The sequence below is a fragment of the Ostrinia nubilalis genome, chromosome 10 (assembly GCF_963855985.1).
Source record: "Ostrinia nubilalis chromosome 10, ilOstNubi1.1, whole genome shotgun sequence".
Lineage (NCBI taxonomy): Eukaryota > Metazoa > Arthropoda > Insecta > Lepidoptera > Crambidae > Ostrinia > Ostrinia nubilalis.
The window spans coordinates 12,079,757-12,099,008 of NC_087097.1; the positions used below are offsets into that span (position 1 = coordinate 12,079,757).

General features: G+C 40.9%; 3 protein-coding genes across 3 annotated transcripts; 1 reads left to right on the forward strand and 2 right to left on the reverse strand.

The window, feature by feature from the left end:
- Positions 1 to 313: 313 nt before the first annotated feature.
- LOC135075599 (ADP-ribosylation factor-binding protein GGA1) lies at positions 314 to 7,421 on the forward strand. The gene is made up of 8 exons (XM_063970016.1): positions 314 to 426; positions 508 to 806; positions 1,004 to 1,273; positions 1,996 to 2,206; positions 3,696 to 4,001; positions 4,087 to 4,213; positions 4,289 to 4,880; positions 6,187 to 7,421. Exons 1-8 carry the CDS (start codon positions 390 to 392, stop codon positions 6,394 to 6,396), a joined length of 2,052 nt encoding a protein of 683 aa, XP_063826086.1. The 5' UTR covers positions 314 to 389; the 3' UTR covers positions 6,397 to 7,421.
- Positions 7,422 to 8,577: 1,156 nt separating this feature from the next.
- LOC135075600 (target of rapamycin complex subunit lst8) lies at positions 8,578 to 13,947 on the reverse strand. Its single transcript, XM_063970017.1, has 7 exons — positions 13,619 to 13,947; positions 13,109 to 13,261; positions 12,724 to 12,785; positions 12,491 to 12,644; positions 11,897 to 12,087; positions 11,213 to 11,355; positions 8,578 to 9,861 (listed from the first exon to the last, which is right to left on the reverse strand). The coding sequence occupies exons 1-7, from the start codon at positions 13,748 to 13,750 to the stop codon at positions 9,746 to 9,748; spliced, it is 951 nt and encodes a 316-aa protein (XP_063826087.1). The 5' UTR covers positions 13,751 to 13,947; the 3' UTR covers positions 8,578 to 9,745.
- Positions 13,948 to 14,902: 955 nt separating this feature from the next.
- LOC135075269 (high mobility group protein D) lies at positions 14,903 to 17,064 on the reverse strand. Its single transcript, XM_063969648.1, has 4 exons — positions 16,980 to 17,064; positions 16,200 to 16,362; positions 15,979 to 16,122; positions 14,903 to 15,895 (listed from the first exon to the last, which is right to left on the reverse strand). Exons 2-4 carry the CDS (start codon positions 16,347 to 16,349, stop codon positions 15,824 to 15,826), a joined length of 366 nt encoding a protein of 121 aa, XP_063825718.1. The 5' UTR covers positions 16,350 to 16,362; positions 16,980 to 17,064; the 3' UTR covers positions 14,903 to 15,823.
- Between the last annotated feature and the right edge of the window lie 2,188 nt (positions 17,065 to 19,252).

The following is a 19,252-nucleotide window of genomic DNA, read 5'->3' on the forward strand; positions in this document are numbered from 1 at the left end:
TAAGGCACTAGCACGAAGTTAGCTACAATATAATTCCACCAATAGTAATTTACTAGAGGTCAAATCTTACCGGTATTTTTCCGGTATAAGTAAAGATCGGAAGGATTGACTGACTACTGACTGACCCAGATGAGATGATGGAGATTTTTATCAGTCAAGATGAAAATTTCTATATATTGAGCAGCCCAAAACTTTGAGGTTTTTTTTTTCATTTTAGTTTCCAATTGTTTCCGACACGACAGTACTTATAGCTATAATTCTAGCTTTACCTCAATACATGTCAAATCCTTGTCAAATACATCTAAAACTGTCAAATTTGGTCAGCCAAACGAAGTGAACGGAATAATGTTTTTAATAATTTGTTATTCCAAAGAAAGTAAATCATAAAAATGAATATCACCCTGACAAGCTTAGAAGCTCTAATATGTGAGTAAAAATAATTTTGATTGATCTTTTTGTTATACAGTAAAAATGGATAGCCTCTAATGGAGTTGTTTTGTAATCCAGTAAAAGCGACTCACGAAGCGCTACCATGCCCGGACGCGAATGCTTTGGAGGCGTTCTGCGCCGTGCTGCGGGTGGCTCCGGAGGGCCCGCAGCTGGCGGCGCAGGCCCTGGCGGCGCGCATCCACTCGTCGAGCGCTAAAGAAGCGATGCTCGCGCTGACGATGTTGGACCGCTGCATGCGCCGCTGCGACGCTCACTTTCACGCTGAAGTTGGAAAGTTTCGGTTTCTCAACGAAATGATTAAACTCGTCTCGCCCAAATACTTTGCTGATAGAACAGCACCTGAAGTACGGACTAGGGTAAGACAAAAAAAAATTACACTAAGAAGACAAATCATTTCAAAAATTCAAACCTAATGTGTTTTATATTATTTCACATCATCATTTACTTATCTCAACAGTAGGCCAGTCGATACATATTTTTTATTATCAATGGAGGATATTAAAACAGTTTTCCTCTATTGTTGTGACAATTTAAATGTTTCAATATATTTTAGGTGCTGCAATTGCTTCACGCTTGGTCAATTGAATACCCTAAGGAAACTAAGTTTAAGGTTGCTTTTGATATGCTTAAAAATCAAGGGGTTGTGAAGGAGACACCACCTCCCTTGCCCCCTGAGGAGCCTGTACCGGCACCTAAAGTCCGTGCTAAGAGTGCTATATTTGAAGATGAAGAGAAGTCTAAGCTGCTTCAAAAGTTACTTCAAAGCAAAAAACCTGAAGATCTGCAACATGCCAATAGACTGATCAAGACTATGGTTCGAGAAGTAAGTTGCTTTAAAATGTCTTTAATAAAGTGTATTTTAGTAGGTACCTATTTATGTATTTACTAACTACATATTACTAACTATAAAAGTAAACTTTAAACATGACATATTATTATGTTAAAACATTGTTGTTGTAAGTACAATGAAGTTAAAAGTGTGAGCATAATATTATTTTATAAGCATGACAAATCAAAATAATAACCTTTGCAATCCAAGTAAATTTTTGTCACAACATTATTCACTGTATTTCACAGAATAATACAGATAGCAGATAAAAAGGTATAATTAATTAGGTTTAATAATATGGATAACAATATCTTTTATATTGACTGCTGCAACAGTTAAGTATGTGAGTGTAGTTTCAAGGGAGCAAGAATCTTCGTTTGCTCACCCAGAAAATCAGTTGAAAGTGAACTAAAAAAATAATTACAATTCATATGATTCAATGAGGGCTATCGTTTTTATACTTAACAGTTGGCACCCCTGGCGATTGACAGGACCTTACTCTACAGTGGCGCCATCTTGATGAGTGCAAATGCGATAGTCCTCCTACCACTTTAGCGCTCACCAGTTGGTGCCACTGTCTTCGCTACTAGCAAGTGACAGGACCTTACTCTACAGTGGCGCTAACTGGTGAGCGCTAAAACGATAGCCCTCATTGGCATGTTCTAAAAAAAATCCCTAGCTACGCCAACGGTCGTCAGTAACCAACCAATTTCCAGGAGGAGCGGCGCAGCGAGGCGAACAGCCGGCGCGCCCAAGAGGTCGGGGCCGCGTTGGACAGCGCGGGGCTGCTGCGAGACATGCTGGAGCACGCGCACGACGCGTCGCGCGACGAGGAGCAGCTCATCCACGAGCTGCACGCCAGTTGCGCGCGTCTGCGGCCCGTGCTGCAACGCCTGGCCGCCTCCGACGCGCACGGCGAGTACCTGAGTGAGTCATTGAGTCATGTAAATAAATAAATATCCTTGGACATTTTACACTGCGCCGCTAGTCCCAAACTAAGCAAAGCTTGTACTATGGGTACTAGACAACGGATGTATATGTCAACGTAAAATTGTGAACTCTGTCAGTTTATAATATAACGCGTTAGATTGTAAACTAACAGTGGGTTAGGTTAGGTTAGATTGTAATTTATTACGTCAGATTATAATCTGACGGAATTCACAATTTTACGGTGACATATACATACTTAAATACTTTTTTTTTTGTAAATACATTTATGTACCATCGGCAACAGTGTTAACTATCCATTGCCTGTCATATCGTCTCGTTCTATCGCAAAGAATAATCATTTGATGAGTGCGAGAGCAAAAACGGAAATGGATAGTTAACAGTGTGGCCGTGTGTACATATTATGACATAGAAAACACCCAGACCCGTCACAGAAATTAAAATTCATCATTTAAATTTCTGCCCGATCGGGAATCGAACCAGGGACCTCTCGGCATAGTAATCCGTTCTGAACCACTACACCAAACAGCCGACTAATGTTACAACATACATGCACATAACATAAGGGAGAAGCCACACGGTGCGGTGCGGTCGCGGCGCGGCGCCGGAGCGGTGTCGCTGCGGCGTCCTGCATATAAAAATCAATGATATGCCAGACGGTGCGCTCCGGCGCCGCCCCGCAGGCACACCGCACTTCGATTGTGCGAGACATTGTGGCACCGCATACCACATATGTACAGTGATGCGGCAAAATGTTTGCGGTGCGGCGCCGCACCGCACCGTGTGGCTTCTCACTAAGGGCCTACACTAAAACTGGTGCGAGTGCACGGAGCACCTTGGATTGTCCGACGCTCCGTGATCTATTAGGCCTCAGCCTCGAACTTAGCGGGCAGCGGGGCGGCGGCGGCGGCGGCGCGGGAGCGGGGCGGGCAACGCAGACCCGTTCTCGAAACCAGCGGGCAGCTCGCGCGGCGCTTTAGCGGCGAAGTGTTGTGTTCGGGGTTGTGTTGTCGAGATATTTGTTTTTATTCGCGAACGAAATGTCTGAACAACGGCGACAATTTTATTTCGATTCAAATTTATTCCTTACGCTCGATTTATTGTGGGCAAAAGAAGGAGTGCGCTGCCCGCTCCCTCGCCGCTGCCCGCTCGTTGCCCGCTCCGGCGCCGCTGTTTTCGAGAACCGGTCTATTTGATTTTACGCATAAGATCCTGCCGCTCCCGCCCCGCCGCCGCTCCCGCGCCGCTGCCCGCTAAGTTCGAGGCTGAGGCCTAACTGCACGCCCGCGACCTGTGCTCACCCCCAAACGCACGTGTGGAAACCCGTCGCAAACGTCCGCGCCACACTGCGCTGCTCATACTCTTATTCGATGATGAGGGTTTTACTAAGTAGTTAGCACTACCTAAGTCCTCCAACTTTTTGATCTAAGCTAATTTACTAATTATGTAAATATGTATCTCATTTCAGGTGACATCTTAAATGCAAGTGATGCACTTGATGAAGTATTTGCGAAGTACAACTTATTTGTTAGTGAACGAAAGTCAAAATCTACCGAGCTTTCTGCAGAACCTACAACCACTGTGGAGACCAATAGCGAAAGTCTTCTAGACTTCGCGGGCGCGAGTGCCAGGAAAGGAGGTGGTGATGCTCCAAAGAATATGGATAAAGTGACGCAAAGTAACGTGATAGATGAATTAGGAGATATATTCTCAACTGAAAGTGGCACAAGTCCTATTGCTGAACCACTGAAGCCTGTTAACCTGATGCCCAGTGGTGAGTTTGTTACTAACATTACTAACTAAAATAACTGAGTCTAAAGAAACTAAAGATAATAACAATATTTATTTATTTTTCACAGACGATGTTGATCTCTTAGGAAATAAAAAAGATAAAGCTGAAGGATGGAACGAATTGGACTCTCTTAGCAAACAATTACTCAAACAATCTTTGCCTGAAAATGCAAAAATCCTTGACGGTTTCAATAGGTAAGAAATTATATTCAAAATGATCCATTTGGTAGTAATTTACATAAAATAATATATTTTTATTTCTGATTTCAGCAAAACAACAAAGAAAATACCAATGAATGCGTTAGAAAAGTCTTCACCTAAACATGACGTACCAATCGCTAACAATGACCCAATATTTGATTTAGATTTCTTTATCAAAAAGCCTGAGGAGGAAGCAGTTTGCACACCAGCTCCGACCACTTTACCAGTCAGTCCAAACGATGACGTCATGGTGGACATCAGCACAGACATTCCTAATGCTTCAGGATACAATAACAATAACAATGGTGGGAGTCCCCTGGACGAGATGCTAGATATAGGATTAGATAATGATGGTATTCAAAGTAACCAGGTAGAGAATGTAGGGAATAAAGAGGAACCTATCATTGAGAAGAGGGATAGTATTAAGAATAACAAAGTTAGTGAGGTGAAGCCATTGACTGACATAAATGTGACGCTGCAAAGTGTGCACCCGAGCAACGTGGCTCCGCTGACCGTGTTCGAGGAGGAAGGCGGCCTATCGGTGGTGCTGCACTTCTGCAGGGACAAGCCGAGGTCCGACGTGTATGTCATTGTGATATCCACCACGAGCAAAAACACGTCGCCTATAGAGGACTACAAAATTCAAGCTGTTGTACCAAAGGTAAGTTTATGAATCATAAATATGTTAACAACTTTTAGGTATAATTCTAATAATTGCTATGGTGTAATCGACTACGTCATGTTGCCGTAATAACATTAAACTATGATATTGGCGGAACAGTGTGCCCTCAGTGGCGAAAAAACGCATGTTCATCGCCATCAACCAAAAGAAAAAGAACATTAAGCTATGACGTCAAAAACTGTCCTCTAGGATAACTGTGGGTCTAGTCAAAATGCCATCGCAAACCAATAGGAAGTTTTCACTAATGTCAGTCGCCGCGTCACCAGTAATTCGATTCGATCGGAAAATGGCAGCCAAAATGCACATTGAACCACCAACGACGCGGCGACATAAAAGTTCATTCAAAATCGAATAAAAGTTAAAAAATGTCTATGACTTTGCGATTGTTTTTACTTTTTTTACCTTTTTTTTTTTAATTAGTTTCTTCCTTCTTTCTGCTCTCTGTTTACGTCTATGCTTCGCTGTCAAATTAGCTGTCAAAACGACATCGCGATACGGATTTGTCAAAACAGCCTTAGGGTGGGTTGCACCATCTTAGTTTAACTTTGACAAACGTCTAAAATCTGTCAAACTCCATACAAAAAACACCGGTTAACGTCATAGTTACGGTCAAAGTTAGGTGGTGCAACTCACCCTATTGGTTTTCGATATAATCGAAGCTTATCACCGGGGTTTAAGTAATCGCAATGAAAATGGCGGGTGTTGCGATTCGATTCGATTTTGATTGAGTCTTAAATGCATGTTGGCTAAGCCTTTGTATGGGAAATTTCAATCCAGTCTTTCGATTATCGATAGGTAGGGCTTTGCGATTCGATTTTTTGCCGTTTGACTAAGCCTTTTTTGTTATCGACCCCTTTTGCGATTTGTTTGTTTGTTTGCGACTGGTTTGCGATGGGTTTGCGATTTTAAAGTGCGTTTTGACTACGATTCGATTTTTTGCCGTTTGACTAAGCCTTTTTTGTTATCGACCCCTTTTGCGATTTGTTTGTTTGTTTGCGACTGGTTTGCGATGGGTTTGCGATTTTAAAGTGCGTTTTGACTAGACCCACTGGATTGCTTTATAGCGATAAGAACACCTAATTGTTGTCTTGTGTCTTTCTTCCTTGTTTTATAGTGTTGTGTGGTGTTCATTCGATGTATCTATAGTCAATTTGGCACCGTTGGAGAGACTGTAGCACTGCCCAGGTCTCGATTGAGTCGAAGGCTTTTTCATAGTCCACAAACGCCAGATAAAGAGGTACATAGTGTGTTTTTTTATTAATATAATTTTTAATTTTTGTTCCAGGGCTGCAAAGTGCGCCTACTCACGCCGTCGGGCGCGGCGCTGCCGGGCCGCAGCCCCTTCCTGCCGCCGCCGGCGCTCACCCAAGTGATGCTGATCGGACGCAGTGCGGGCGCGCGCGTGCCTCTCAAGTGCATGCTCACCTACACCGTGGAAGGCGACGAGCGATCCGAGATGGCTGAGGTCGATGAACTGCCGCTCGACGATATTTAAGCCTTGGGCAGAATCCAGGGCAGTAGCAGCGCAGTTTGAATGCGGGCCCGCGCAAGTTGTAATACAAGAAACTCTTTGAAGTACGTCACACCAAATTTGAACGCGGGCCCGCGCTCCAACCGCGCCGCACTGCAACTGCCGAAATACAAACGAGGCGGCGCGGGTGCAGAACAGAAGCGGCGCAAACGCGGGCCCGCGCTGTTATATTACTATGGCGGCCATATTAGCATGTCACACCGGACGCAGGGCGGAACGTAGCAGCAACGCGTTGAAAGCGGTTTTCGAATATTTAAATTTTTGACAACCGCCCGCGTTTCAACTGCTTTGAAACTGCGCTGCTTTCAATGTGCCTCAGCCGCGCTGCAACTGACCCGCGTTTGGTCTGTGGAAGCCTTTAGGTATCAACGGAATTACGCTAACTTAAATGCAAGCATAGATTCGGGCCTGCGGGGTTGCTCCGAAAAACGTTAGGCGCTACGAAAGTTAAAAGGATAGGACGTTTTCATATTAGCGCCTCGATTTTATTTTGCAAGAAAGCGAGCTTTTCGAACGCAACCACTTCTATTGTGGTGAATTAAAACATTGAAGCGATAATTTGAAAATGTTTCACTGTGCCCTTTTACTACTTACACTTACCCTTTTGGATGCAAAAGTCAATCTGATTCCCCACGGTGCGTCTTTTGACAAATTATCATACAAAAACTCACATCGCGTATCCGCGCTGCTGGCCATACTAAGTTGTGCGCTTTGGCATTGGCACTTCCCAAATGGGTAGACTCAAGATTACTCGTATTAATTAATGTTGTGACGATGCATCATCTTTGCGCTTTCAGAAATTTATTGTACTTAAAATTCTCGTCATGTTTCTGTTACTGTGGTTCGTCGGATAATGTTTTTCATAAGAGGACCTCAAATTTTAAAAAAAATGGCACATGAAAGTATTTTGAAATATTCCAAATCAATCTACAATACGCAACACCTATCAACACTATGTGATGAGTTTGAGTAGTACAAAACTTTATAGTTGTACAGTCGCGGAATGAAAAGGTTCGTCAGTTTTCAAATTGATTCCTTCAACGAATCGCGAGCACATATTACCTTTTGAAACTATGTTACAGAATATTCTCGAGTTAGAGAAAATAATCTTTAGCTGTCTGTCATTAAAGTTCAAAATTATTCAGATAAAAGTTGTTTGACGATTTAACTTGTCAAGAAGATTATTATGATTGATAAACTAAAACCTTCTTGTTGGTTCAACCTGCCATTATTTATTAAATTAAAAAAAACTACATTTTGTAACATTGCACTGATGGGATAGAAAAATAAACAAGCAAAACCTTATTCGTTAACAAACGTCATATTTATTTAAATGTTAGCAGCACTGTTTCTTGCACGGTTATGTTGGCAGGTTTGACTCTTACAGTACCTAGTGCAAGCGAAAACCGACACTAAGGTGACGAACCTTTTCATTCCGCGACTGTACAATTACCAATTAGTATTAAATAAAAGCAAAACATGACACTATTCTAGAGAATTGAAACTGAAATGATTGGTCTCGTGCAAATTCGCACAGGTGATGCATAAATATTTTATTACCTTGTTTATTTATAGCTAAAGCTTTTTTTTATTATAGATACTTAATATCAGTTAGTGAGATATGTATAATTCGTTCTAGTCGAAATCATTATTTTCAGAAAAGATTAAATGCATTTATCTAATCACATTCCAAATCGTTAATTTTACGTAACTTACTTACATTCAAAATTTTATTATTTTTAAATATAAAGAATTAATAATAAATAATAATTATACTGAAATTAAATGATCTGATATATTTACCAAATGATCTGATTTCGAAACGTATCCAGTATTAATACTTCCAACTGATATGGATGACTGTTACATGGAAGTTGGCGATGCTTCGGTGACTGGGACAATGCGGTCTACAGTTGCATTTAAATGTGTAAATGATATATTGATTGTAATATCGTCTGTTGCTGTGCAATACATACAAATATTATACAATTTATTCCGAAAATATAATGATAAGTACGCAAGATATGGTGTGTTTATTTACGTCTAACTTACCACTGATCCTTGATACTGTATGCTTCCTAATTTTCTATTCCTTCTAATATTTAAAGCGACATGTGTGTGGGAAAGTTTTAGTAAAACTTTGGGTTAATATCTCAATGATTTATTATTATTATACAAAAAATATTCAAAGAACTACTTATTATAACATTTACATAGTAAATGCAATGAACACAAATCTGAAGCCATCTATGGCGTCCATTTCCATATTATTTATAAAAAGTTGTCAACAATAACATTAATGATAATTATACCAAACTAAAGAACTAATAAATCAGAATATACTCCAAATTCTATTTCTGTTTTACGCTCAAATTCATTAAATAGTTAACATTGTTGAGTTAAAAAGTCTATTTGTCTTCTGTATTATTACTTGTGTATTACGGATTTAAAAACATACATATATTATTATTTACAAAACTTCTTTAAAGTTTATTTATACACAATAAAGCAATCTTATACTAAGTCCGGACCTTTTCGACTGCTGCCCTATCGTTAAACAAAAACTCGAATAGTCAATATACACATGTCATTTTGTTGGTTTTGTGGAAAAGTACATCATTTATGTCGTTAGTCTCTGAAAGGATAAACTTGTATCGTCATCAGGTGTCTAGGTTCGAAAGGCCCCAAGCTGATTGAAATCACATTAGGAGGCTGCGCAAACGTACACACTTTTCGTTGCCGCCAAGGTACACCGAGTTGCTGTGTCCGGTAGCGGCTATCGGCTATGCGCAGTACACCACTTTAAACGACTGTGTGTCAAGTGGCAGCAACTGGATACCAAAAGTATAGGCACAGGCAGAGGCTGATTCCATGGCGATTATATGAAAATAAAATATCCATTGGTGGGTTGTATGCTGCTCAAAAGTGTCAACGTTTGCCTCTAAGGGACCTCCCAACACTAGCTTCTCTCAAACGCAGCGACGCCAATGGTGATTGGCTGCCGAAAATTTATACAACGCTGACGTCACGATATTTAGTTTAAGAGCGCTTTCACATTGAGGCGTTCGAAGCGCGACAGCAGCGCGGCAGCGGCGTTTTTATAATGTGAAGGCATGCATCCGCTGTCACATAGTATGAAATTTTCGACAGCGCGTTTGTCGCGCTGCTAAATCGCCTAAATATGAAAGTGCTCTAAAATGAGTTGGTGCGCCGCGTCTACACTAGCTGGCGAGACGACGACGCTTGAAAGACTCTAGTATGGGGGAAACCCAAAGGTTAATTAGAAGTAGAAAGTTCCTTGAGGCGTGCGAGGCTAGACGGCCTGGTCCTTGAAGGCGAGCGCCGTGATGGGCTTCTGGTGGCCGCAGTACTCCCGCTCCAATGTGCCTTTCTCTACGTCCCAGAGTCGCGCGTAGCTGTCGGATGAACCTGCAAAACGAAACAAGGAACTTCTTTAATAAAACTAAAATGAACTAACTAAAGTAGACCTTTGTAGTTCAGTGATTGAACAGAGTTCAGATCAGAGTTGAACTTTTTAATTTTGGTTTTGGGTTCAATTCCCAGGATTTTGATTTCCGTCCGAAAAATAAATGAATTCTTTATTGACTTGTTTCGCCATATTAACGTTTGGTTTTATTTTTATTATTAATTGTGACTGTCTACATAAGTATGTAAATCCAGCGACAAAACATGGCTAGGTATACTACTTTTTATCGACAACTTGAGGGTAGTTTCATTCGGATGTCGCACCGGACGCATCGCTTTATTCTGTTCGAATAAGCTATCGTGCGCGTGCATGAATCGTGTTTTTCTAAGTAATTCTCAACTTGATAAATCATCTGCTTACTCTTCTAAACGTGCTAAAGTGAAAGGAATTCCCAGCTGGTCTCTCAATTTTAAGGTGGAATACGTCATCATTCTACTCAAGGTACGTGAGTGCATGACGTGTTGTATCTGTAACTGCATGCTCATTTAGAAATCGATCCCACTATCGACGAACCACCTAAGGTTGCCACTAATCGTCTTTTTACTAGGTGTCTGTGATGTGACTACGACCTTTTTTGCGGACTGAATCCGTGCCTGTATAATGGAGACTAAATGACCTGATCATAAATCCTTCATGTCCTTATCATTGATAAGGCTATACTCGCGCAGCAGCGACCAGGCTCGTGCTCCACAGTCACTCGCCAGTCTTCCAGTCGTCCCGGCGGCCCAGTCACTCACCGGTGAACAGGTAGCGCGAGTCAATGCTGAAGGCGGCATCCCACACCCAGCGCTGCGTGTCGTGGCGCAGCAGCGACCAGGCTCGTGCGCCACAGTCACTCGCCAGTCTCCCAGTCGTCCCGGCGGCCCAGTCACTCACCGGTGAACAGGTAGCGCGAGTCAATGCTGAAGGCGGCATCCCACACCCAGCGCTGCGTGTCGTGGCGCAGCAGCGACCAGGCTCGTGCGCCACAGTCACTCGACAGTCTCCCAGTCGTCCCGGCGGCCCAGTCACTCACCGGTGAACAGGTAGCGCGAGTCAATGCTGAAGGCGGCATCCCACACCCAGCGCTGCGTGTCGTGGCGCAGCAGCGACCAGGCTCGTGCGCCACAGTCACTCGACAGTCTCCCAGTCGTCCCGGCGGCCCAGTCACTCACCGGTGAACAGGTAGCGCGAGTCAATGCTGAAGGCGGCATCCCACACCCAGCGCTGCGTGTCGTGGCGCAGCAGCGACCAGGCTCGTGCGCCACAGTCACTCGACAGTCTCCCAGTCGTCCCGGCGGCCCAGTCACTCACCGGTGAACAGGTAGCGCGAGTCAATGCTGAAGGCGGCATCCCACACCCAGCGCTGCGTGTCGTGGCGCAGCTCGCGCAGCAGCGACCAGTCGCTCGTGCGCCACAGCCGCGCCGAACAGTCTCCGGACGTCGTCACCAGCATGCTACAAGCAGGTACGATTTATTTATCCTTTAATGTCATATAACTGGTACAGAGGCGAACTTAATGCCATTGGGCATTCTCTGCCAGATAACCTTTGGGATAGGGTAGTTGACATCAATAAACAATACAGACGCTGTAGTGTTACATACTCAATTTACTTGGATTGAACCTTTGTATACCAACATGGAGCAAGAATTTAGATACCATTGTATTAAATCATGCGGGAACGTCGGGAACGAAATCTCCCTACAATGCAATAAAATGACAGAGGGTATTATGACCTTTTCAGAGCATTTATTCACCTCCCGTCTCCCAAATAGCTTGCCCTACCAAATCATGCACAAGAATTCAAATCAACAGCCAGTATTTACACTTACATTCTGCTAGGATATTAAAGAAAATTTGTGATGAGGCCATAAATTATTATTCACGCGTTTTGCTATAAGCACAACAGTTTGAAGGAGTAAGAGAAAATGACTAATAACAATGACATAAAATGACTAAAAAAAACGCAATCAATCACATTGTCCTCTGATACTCACGTGGAGTCATGGCTGAACTTGCAGCGCAGCGCGTATTTAGAGTGTGCTTGTATGTGACGGCGCGGGACGGGCCGCGGAGGCGCGCCGCCCAGAGACCACACGTAGCAGTTGCCTTTGTTGTTGACGGCCGCCATCATCTTGCCCTCCGGGTCGATGGCTATGTCCTGGATGGACGCTTCAGCTTCTGGTATCTGGAGGAATTTAAAAAGTTAAATTAATTTTGTGTTTCAATCATGCAATCAGTTGGAACATTATTCATATACTAGCTTTGGCCCGCGGCTTCACCCACGTGATATTTAGTGTCACATATCGGCATAAATTATAGCCTATATTAACATATCTAGGTTTAGGTTATTAACAATAATACTGTAAAGTTTCAACAAAATCCGTTCAGTAGTTTTTGCGTGAAAGAGTAAAAAACATCCAGATATCCATACAAACTTTCGCATTTATAATATTAGTAGGAAGTAGGATGGATGGACAGATTTTTTCTGTAAATTAAAACAGGTCATAATAATGATCTTATCCTACTGTAACATCAACCTCAGTATCTGCCTAAATTATGGAAAGTTTCAATAAACAAATCTAACTTACTAATTGATCGTTCTTGTCTGTTCTGAGGTCCCACATGTGAATTATCCCACTCTGGTCTCCAACCATGATCTGTGTTTGGTCTGGATGGAGCACAACGGCATTCACTGGTGCTGGCACTTGGAATATTCGCTGGCATTGCAGCTGTCGTCCAGTTCTGTTTAATCAAATGTTTTAGATTAGGAATGTTCAATTTTAATGACAAGACGAAAGAAGTATTTGTCTGATTATGGTACCTTGTGTCCCATATTCTTGCAGTACAGTCCTCACCACCTGTGTACATCCATTTTCCGTCTTCCTAAAATCATTTAAAAAAAATGATTTCAAGTAAAGCCTGGTCCATGAGCACGTAGAATTTTGTCCAATGACCCCAAGCTACCCATCCTTATCGCTCGCGCGTAATTATATTGCTGTCGCGACTGTGCGACGGGCGCCCGCAGTAGGTGTGCGAGCGCGACAGCAACATAATTACGCGCGAGCGATAAGGATGGGTAGCTTGGGGTCATAGGACAAAATTCTACGTGCTCACGGACCAGGCTTTAAATGAGTAAACAAAATATTCATGTTAAAAAAAACAAAGATGGTATTGATAATTTAATTACAGTTCATTCACATACTCACATGAAATCCTACTCTGGTGACGTTTTTAGTGACCCCCTCGAAGTTCATGATGGGGTCTGGATTGGCGCTGGCCAGATCATACATTCGGATGTGTTGGTACCCACATGCTGCCACCATTTGCCCAATAGGAGTTATCTCTAATGCATTTACTTGCTGAAATATTGCACAGAAATAAAAAAGGTTGATAAAGAACTTTTGGGTCAGAGCTGAGAAGAAACAGCAAGAGAAACTTAAGTCATTGTAGCTAGCGTAAGAATTCATTGAAGTAATAAATAAATAAATATATATTTTATCCATACATGGATAACAAACTTTTATGAATTAGATTATCTATCGACTATCTATGATTAAGAAAGAATTGATCTCTCTTCAACAGTAGTCAGAAGCCTATTTCAGAGTTAAAACCTACAGGCCGCAACTACACTGCTATTAATCCTCAGAGGTCAAACCAGACAATGTTTATTGCCATCTGGGGCTTGAACGATCATTAATAGCATATAGGTTACCTACCGAATCCGGGTGTTGCATGGTGCGGAGGCAGACGCCACTATGCGCTTGCCATAGTTTTATGGTGTGATCGTAGCCCCCAGTCACCAGGGCCACCTGCGACCCTCCACTTCCACTGCTGCCTTCAATAGACATTGCAACGGCACGTTGTCTAATAAGTTATAACGACAGGCTATTCAAGTTTTGTATCAAGGCACAGGCACACCTTTAGAAGCTATTGTACAAGGTTTCAAACATAAATACAAACAATATTAATAATTTTCCGGGTATTTCAAAATGCAAAATGAATTACAGTTTGTTTACGTACTTCATGTGACAATTGTATTGTGACATAAGTTTGACATTTGACACATACGTTTTTTTTTTAATTTTACATTACATTCATGAAGCTTCATGATTACATTTTACGACACGTTCCGAATTGAGCTTCTTTAGTTTAGCTTCTATGGCACGCGGCTGGGGGGGGGAACTGACCTAGAATGATTAGCTAATTAAAAGAGAAGATTAAGGATTAAATTAAACAAATAAAAATCAAGTTCCTCATTTACTGAGAATTTAAAATGCATTTATCAGATTTATTTATTCAGTTATGCAAGTGTTATCATTTTTTGTAGCTATGTCCAGAATCCGGGGTGCGGGAGGAGTTGAGTAACGAAGGGCATGAGGCATCTGAAGGGGAAAGTGGGAGGGGGTGTTAATAGGACTCCAATCCGGACGACCGATCGATACTAATTCAAGCCATCCATGTCAGACGCCTATGATATTATGCTTGATAATATTATCAATAAACAGCCAACACGATTTCAGTAAATGATATGATTCAGACGTCAGAATCGCTAATTTAGTACTTAATTAAATGATCGGCAATGTTATCCTTGTAGCCATCCTATAGTTAATAAAAACATTTATGTAGATCGATCACACACACACACCACACTGCAATTAATATACGCGTCAGCAGAGTTGACTACCTCTACCATGCACACTTCTCTCCACGTGTAGGTACCGTTATACCTACCTACTTTTTTGTGACATGGTGTGACTGTGTATCAACACGAGTGGGTTAGTAGTGTATTAGGCACTGCTTGCACAAATATTTGATTTAGCCCTAATGTTAACCTATATGATAATGCCATACAGCATTAAGACCACCTCTTTTAATATACCTATTCCTTTTTGAGTGCAATTTTTTTATCAAAATAAATTATCAATTTGATTTTGTCATGACTACAATAAACTAATGAAAACAAGTGCCTATCAGTTAAGATAGTAATGAAAAGATTCAAATATTTTATATGAAATTACTTTATTGAACATGTAAAATCCGTATTGACATGAGGAATGCTAATTCTCATTTACAAAATAACACAATGTAAAATTTCAGAGACAAATCACATCGAAAACCTACCTAGTAACTAACTAAAATACAACATACACATCAATTTCCTAAATAATATAAATTGCTCAACACAAGTAAAACCTGTGCTGCCTGTTCTTAGATTTAAGTTTGGTACCATTTAAAAGCAATGCAATTTACAATGAGAAGAGGTAGGTTTAATTAACAATTAGTCATTACATCCATGAAATAGTCTCTAATTTTACATGTTGGTTTAGTTTTACCAAAACTGTTATGTCCCAAGAATTCAGACAAACACTGACACAAATACAATATGGCATATTCATTCAAAGCACAGCTTTAAAATAAAACATTACAGCAAAAATTGGGAGAGCTGCAGACATACAAGTTTTGATGAAACCAATAAGGTACATCTCAGATGTGAGCATCCAGTAGTCACAGCGAACTTAACGAGGGAGGGCTAACTGTACAATTCCCCGGTGTATACATGCTAACACTTAAACATTATTTTTTTTGAGGCTTAGAAATCTAGACCCTAGCCTGTGGTGAAACTTTCCAAACTCTGCCAGTTATCTTACATCTATCATTACATTATCAATACTACAAAAACTAAGTAGTACAATAACACAGCAAAACATTCAACAATTTCATTAAAAGAGACCAAAAACATTTGTTGCAATAAATGGATCTGTTGATCATGTTACAAATCAATAAAATCAAGTGTAAAATATTAGAATAGCAAACTGTGGATCCGTTTGTACAGACTTTGGAAAGTCAGTCCATTTTTACTTTGTAATAAATTAAGTCCAAGTAAATTATTCAATATGAACAGAATTTTAGCTCCTGGGAGATCATTCGCTTTCTTCCTCCTCCTCCTCATCGCCTTCCTCGTCGTCAGACTCTTCCTTCTTCTTCTTGGCCTTCTGCAGAAAGAAAGCACGGCATTAGTAGACTGTTCAAGACTCAATGAAGATGAAAAGCTTAAGATAATTATGGTTATACTTACAGCAGGTGCTGTCGCTTTCTTGCCCTTCTTCCCTCGCTTTTGTGCCTTCTTGCCGCCTCCTTCACCACCACCTCCATTGGCATTATATGACTCTAGATCTTTTGTGTACTGCTCCTTGGCTTCCGCTGCTTTTTCCTCCCAGACCTGCGGTAAACAAGACGGTTAGCATGGGCGTCCTAAACAAAGGAATAACATGGCCAAAACTATGCAAATATACTCACACTCTTGTCTTTCATTGACCTCCATATTTCTCCACCTTTTTTGGCGATTTCCGTGACTTTTAAGCCAGGATTATCGGCTTTTATCTGTTCTCTTGCACTGTTGAGCCATAGCATGTAGGCTGACATTGGACGCTTGGGCTTGTCCGTCATTTTAACTTTTTTCCTGCAAATAATCATTAAAACATCAAGAAAATGCAAGGCAACAGGTTATGAGAACCATGCTTCACTCTAAAACGAGTGTTAGCAAACGCTTGCCTCGCCGTGTTACAACTAGGGCGGCATTTTGGCGGGAAACGCATTTACGGCTCTCTCATTACTAAATACACAATTCCAATAAAAAGATCAGTTAAATCTACATAATATCAATCAAAAACATGACCTAAAACAAGTAATAATCACGAAATTAGTTATCGCCCCATATAACGAGTTCGATGGCCTAGGCTTGGCTTGTACGAGCCATTTTGTTTTCACGTATTGTGTTGAAAATACGCAATAAGCAAATATGACATAATTGCCAAATAATCCCGTGATTATTGATCTAAAAGTTGTAGAAGAACTGTTTCAGACCTCCAATGGAAAAGATCCGAGAAATTAATTATTTAAAATAAGGCGTCCTTCGCCATACCCACGCTTACTAAGGAAAGTACGACGAAGCCTATAGCCATGTTTGAACGCCAATTCCAACGTGGAACGAAAATTAATTTCACAAATTACGTCGCAGTATACACGAATAAACATAAAATAACACTTGACTTTGATTAGAAAATTGATTTGACTTACCTGATGGCAAAAATTTTGAAATAATTTTTGAACTGGTACACAACCAAACTGTAGACGTAGAGAACCAGAAGAAATGTATGGAGCTCGAAGCAAATGTTCCCAGTGCAAGCTAGCTTGGGGTCGGCTCGCGTCGGACCTACAGCGCCATCTACGTCGCCTGTGATTGGCCAAGTTTCCCACTACTACCAACCGTATAAACGCAATGAAGCATCGTGTAATACGTATATCCGTGACGTATTGACCCCCTCTTCCAAACGAATATAGACTTTATGTCCTAAGAGATAAAGTAAATATTGTAATACCGATTCTTTTTCCATACATTTACTTCGTAAAGTGATAAAGTCGAATTTCTTTGAAAATAAGGCGAGAAAACCCCTGGAATTTAAGATTTAGGCAATTCTAAACCCAAATAAATATTTACAATCAATATCTTACCTAAGTTTATTTAAGAAGTATATCAAAAAATGACCCAGTCATACAGAGGCTCCCCATACCAGACTACGAACAAAATTAACTCGCGCCTTTATTTTGAATGCCGCCAACGTTTAATTCGAAAACGTAAAAGCGCGGCAAACGTTAGCGCGAAAGGGACGCCAATAAAACATAGCGCTTGTTGAATGGCAGGCAGGCACGTTTGTTTACGATTTGATATTTCGAGGGGCCTGAGAAATAGTTTTTATTCCTTTTGGGATAAGGGTGTGATGTTCTTAGCACCTAAGATAAATGCGATAAAATACATTCTTGGGTAACACATTACCTACAATACCAAGATTTAGGACTTAGGAACAGAGTGATACTGGTGATACAAGGATCACAACTTGATCACATAGCACACATTACAAAACTTGAGTAGGTATTGTCAGTTAGGGTTTTTGGTAGACAGAAGTAGGTATAAATATAATAATGATGATGCTGATTCTTGCGCTACCTACTAATTAGCTTAAGATTATTCATGGAATGGAAATTATACATTATACTCTGTTAACCTAGTTTGTGACCTAGTCTAGGACTCTAGGTAGGTACCTAGATCAATGTTAATGCTATCTTCTTCATGGATGTAATTTATTCTACTTTCACTCTTGACGAAGTAAAAGCGTTTAGTAGCGTAAGAGTAAGTAGGTACCCATTCTACTTAGTTTCAATAAATAAATAAGTACAGGTACCACGCATTTTAATGAAGCATACAATTATTAGCGTAATAATATCAGTAATGTGTGATTGTCAGTGTCGTCGTCGTCGTCGTTTCAGCCAAATGACGTCCACTGCTGGACAAAGGCCTCCTCCAAGGTTTTCCACAATGCACGGTCCTGCGCTGCCCGCATCCAGGCTCTTCCCGCGACCTTTACGAGATCGTCGGTCCACCTAGTCTAGATTGTCAGTGTGCTATAAAATTATTATTAACATTATTATGCTAAATTACCTACTAATAAAACTAACTCAGTTTCCGTTCATGTAACATTTTTCGTCTCGCGGGATTCGAACCCGTATCTAACACGGCTGGCCGTACGCAAACCACCGCTCAGACGGGCATTAGGCAATAGGCCAGTATTGCAGATTGTAGTACAGCGACAGCACATCAGACTATACATTTTCGTTGCAAAGTCGCCCCTATCGCAACTGCGTAAGATACCACAGTGATTACGTTGACGTGCTGTCGACTGTACATATTTATTGTATGTGGTGTGTATCCGTATCTAGCGCATTTACTTAGTGTGTAAAATCTTCAGGTAAGAAAATTTTACAGACTTACTCTCGACTTACTCATGAAACTAAGTAAGTTAGGTCTAAGTAGATAGGTGGAGATGGTGGTGGTGTGACTTACGTGGGTAGGTATTACATCCTATATCGTCGTAATCGTAAGTAGGCAAGAATTTAATACCTAACAAGCTCTTAGCTACCTAGGTAGGTATTAAATTAATGCAATGGCTGAATAGGAGTCGGTAATCGGTATATTAATGGTTTGTAGTTTAGTTATAATGACGAAATAACAAAACTGGCCCATGAAGTAAGTTTAAAACTATTAGCTACGGTATTAATTACGTTATTAATTAATAGCACTTCGCTCGTGTTGTAACTATTAACTATTAATGTACCTAATAAATGATTACTACTATCTTCTTCTACAGCTACTCTATGTTTATAATTTAGTTTGTCACATATCGTCATAAATTATAGCCTAAGTATGTGTTATTCTGTGTTATCAAAATCCGTTGAGTAGTTCATGCATAAAAGAGTAACAAACATCCAGACATCCAAACTGTCGCATTTATATT

What these genes read in the sequence shown, in the direction of transcription:
- LOC135075599 (XM_063970016.1), top strand. Translation starts at nt 390, where the DNA reads ATGAATATCACCCTGACAAGCTTAGAAGCTCTAATAT. An exon ending in AAGCTTAGAAGCTCTAATAT is followed by an intron (nt 427 to 507) that starts GTGAGTAAAAAT and finishes TTTGTAATCCAG; the next exon opens with TAAAAGCGACTCACGAAGCG. An exon ending in TTCAAGCTGTTGTACCAAAG is followed by an intron (nt 4,881 to 6,186) that starts GTAAGTTTATGA and finishes TTTTTGTTCCAG; the next exon opens with GGCTGCAAAGTGCGCCTACT.
- LOC135075600 (XM_063970017.1), bottom strand. Translation starts at nt 13,750, where the DNA reads ATGTCTATTGAAGGCAGCAGTGGAAGTGGAGGGTCGCAGGTGGCCCTG. An exon ending in CCATGCAACACCCGGATTCG is followed by an intron (nt 13,262 to 13,618) that starts GTAGGTAACCTA and finishes GCAATATTTCAG; the next exon opens with CAAGTAAATGCATTAGAGAT. An exon ending in GCAAGAATATGGGACACAAG is followed by an intron (nt 12,645 to 12,723) that starts GTACCATAATCA and finishes TTGATTAAACAG; the next exon opens with AACTGGACGACAGCTGCAAT.
- LOC135075269 (XM_063969648.1), bottom strand. Translation starts at nt 16,349, where the DNA reads ATGACGGACAAGCCCAAGCGTCCAATGTCAGCCTACATGCTATGGCTC. An exon ending in GGTCAATGAAAGACAAGAGT is followed by an intron (nt 16,123 to 16,199) that starts GTGAGTATATTT and finishes TGTTTACCGCAG; the next exon opens with GTCTGGGAGGAAAAAGCAGC. An exon ending in AGAAAGCGACAGCACCTGCT is followed by an intron (nt 15,896 to 15,978) that starts GTAAGTATAACC and finishes TTCTTTCTGCAG; the next exon opens with AAGGCCAAGAAGAAGAAGGA.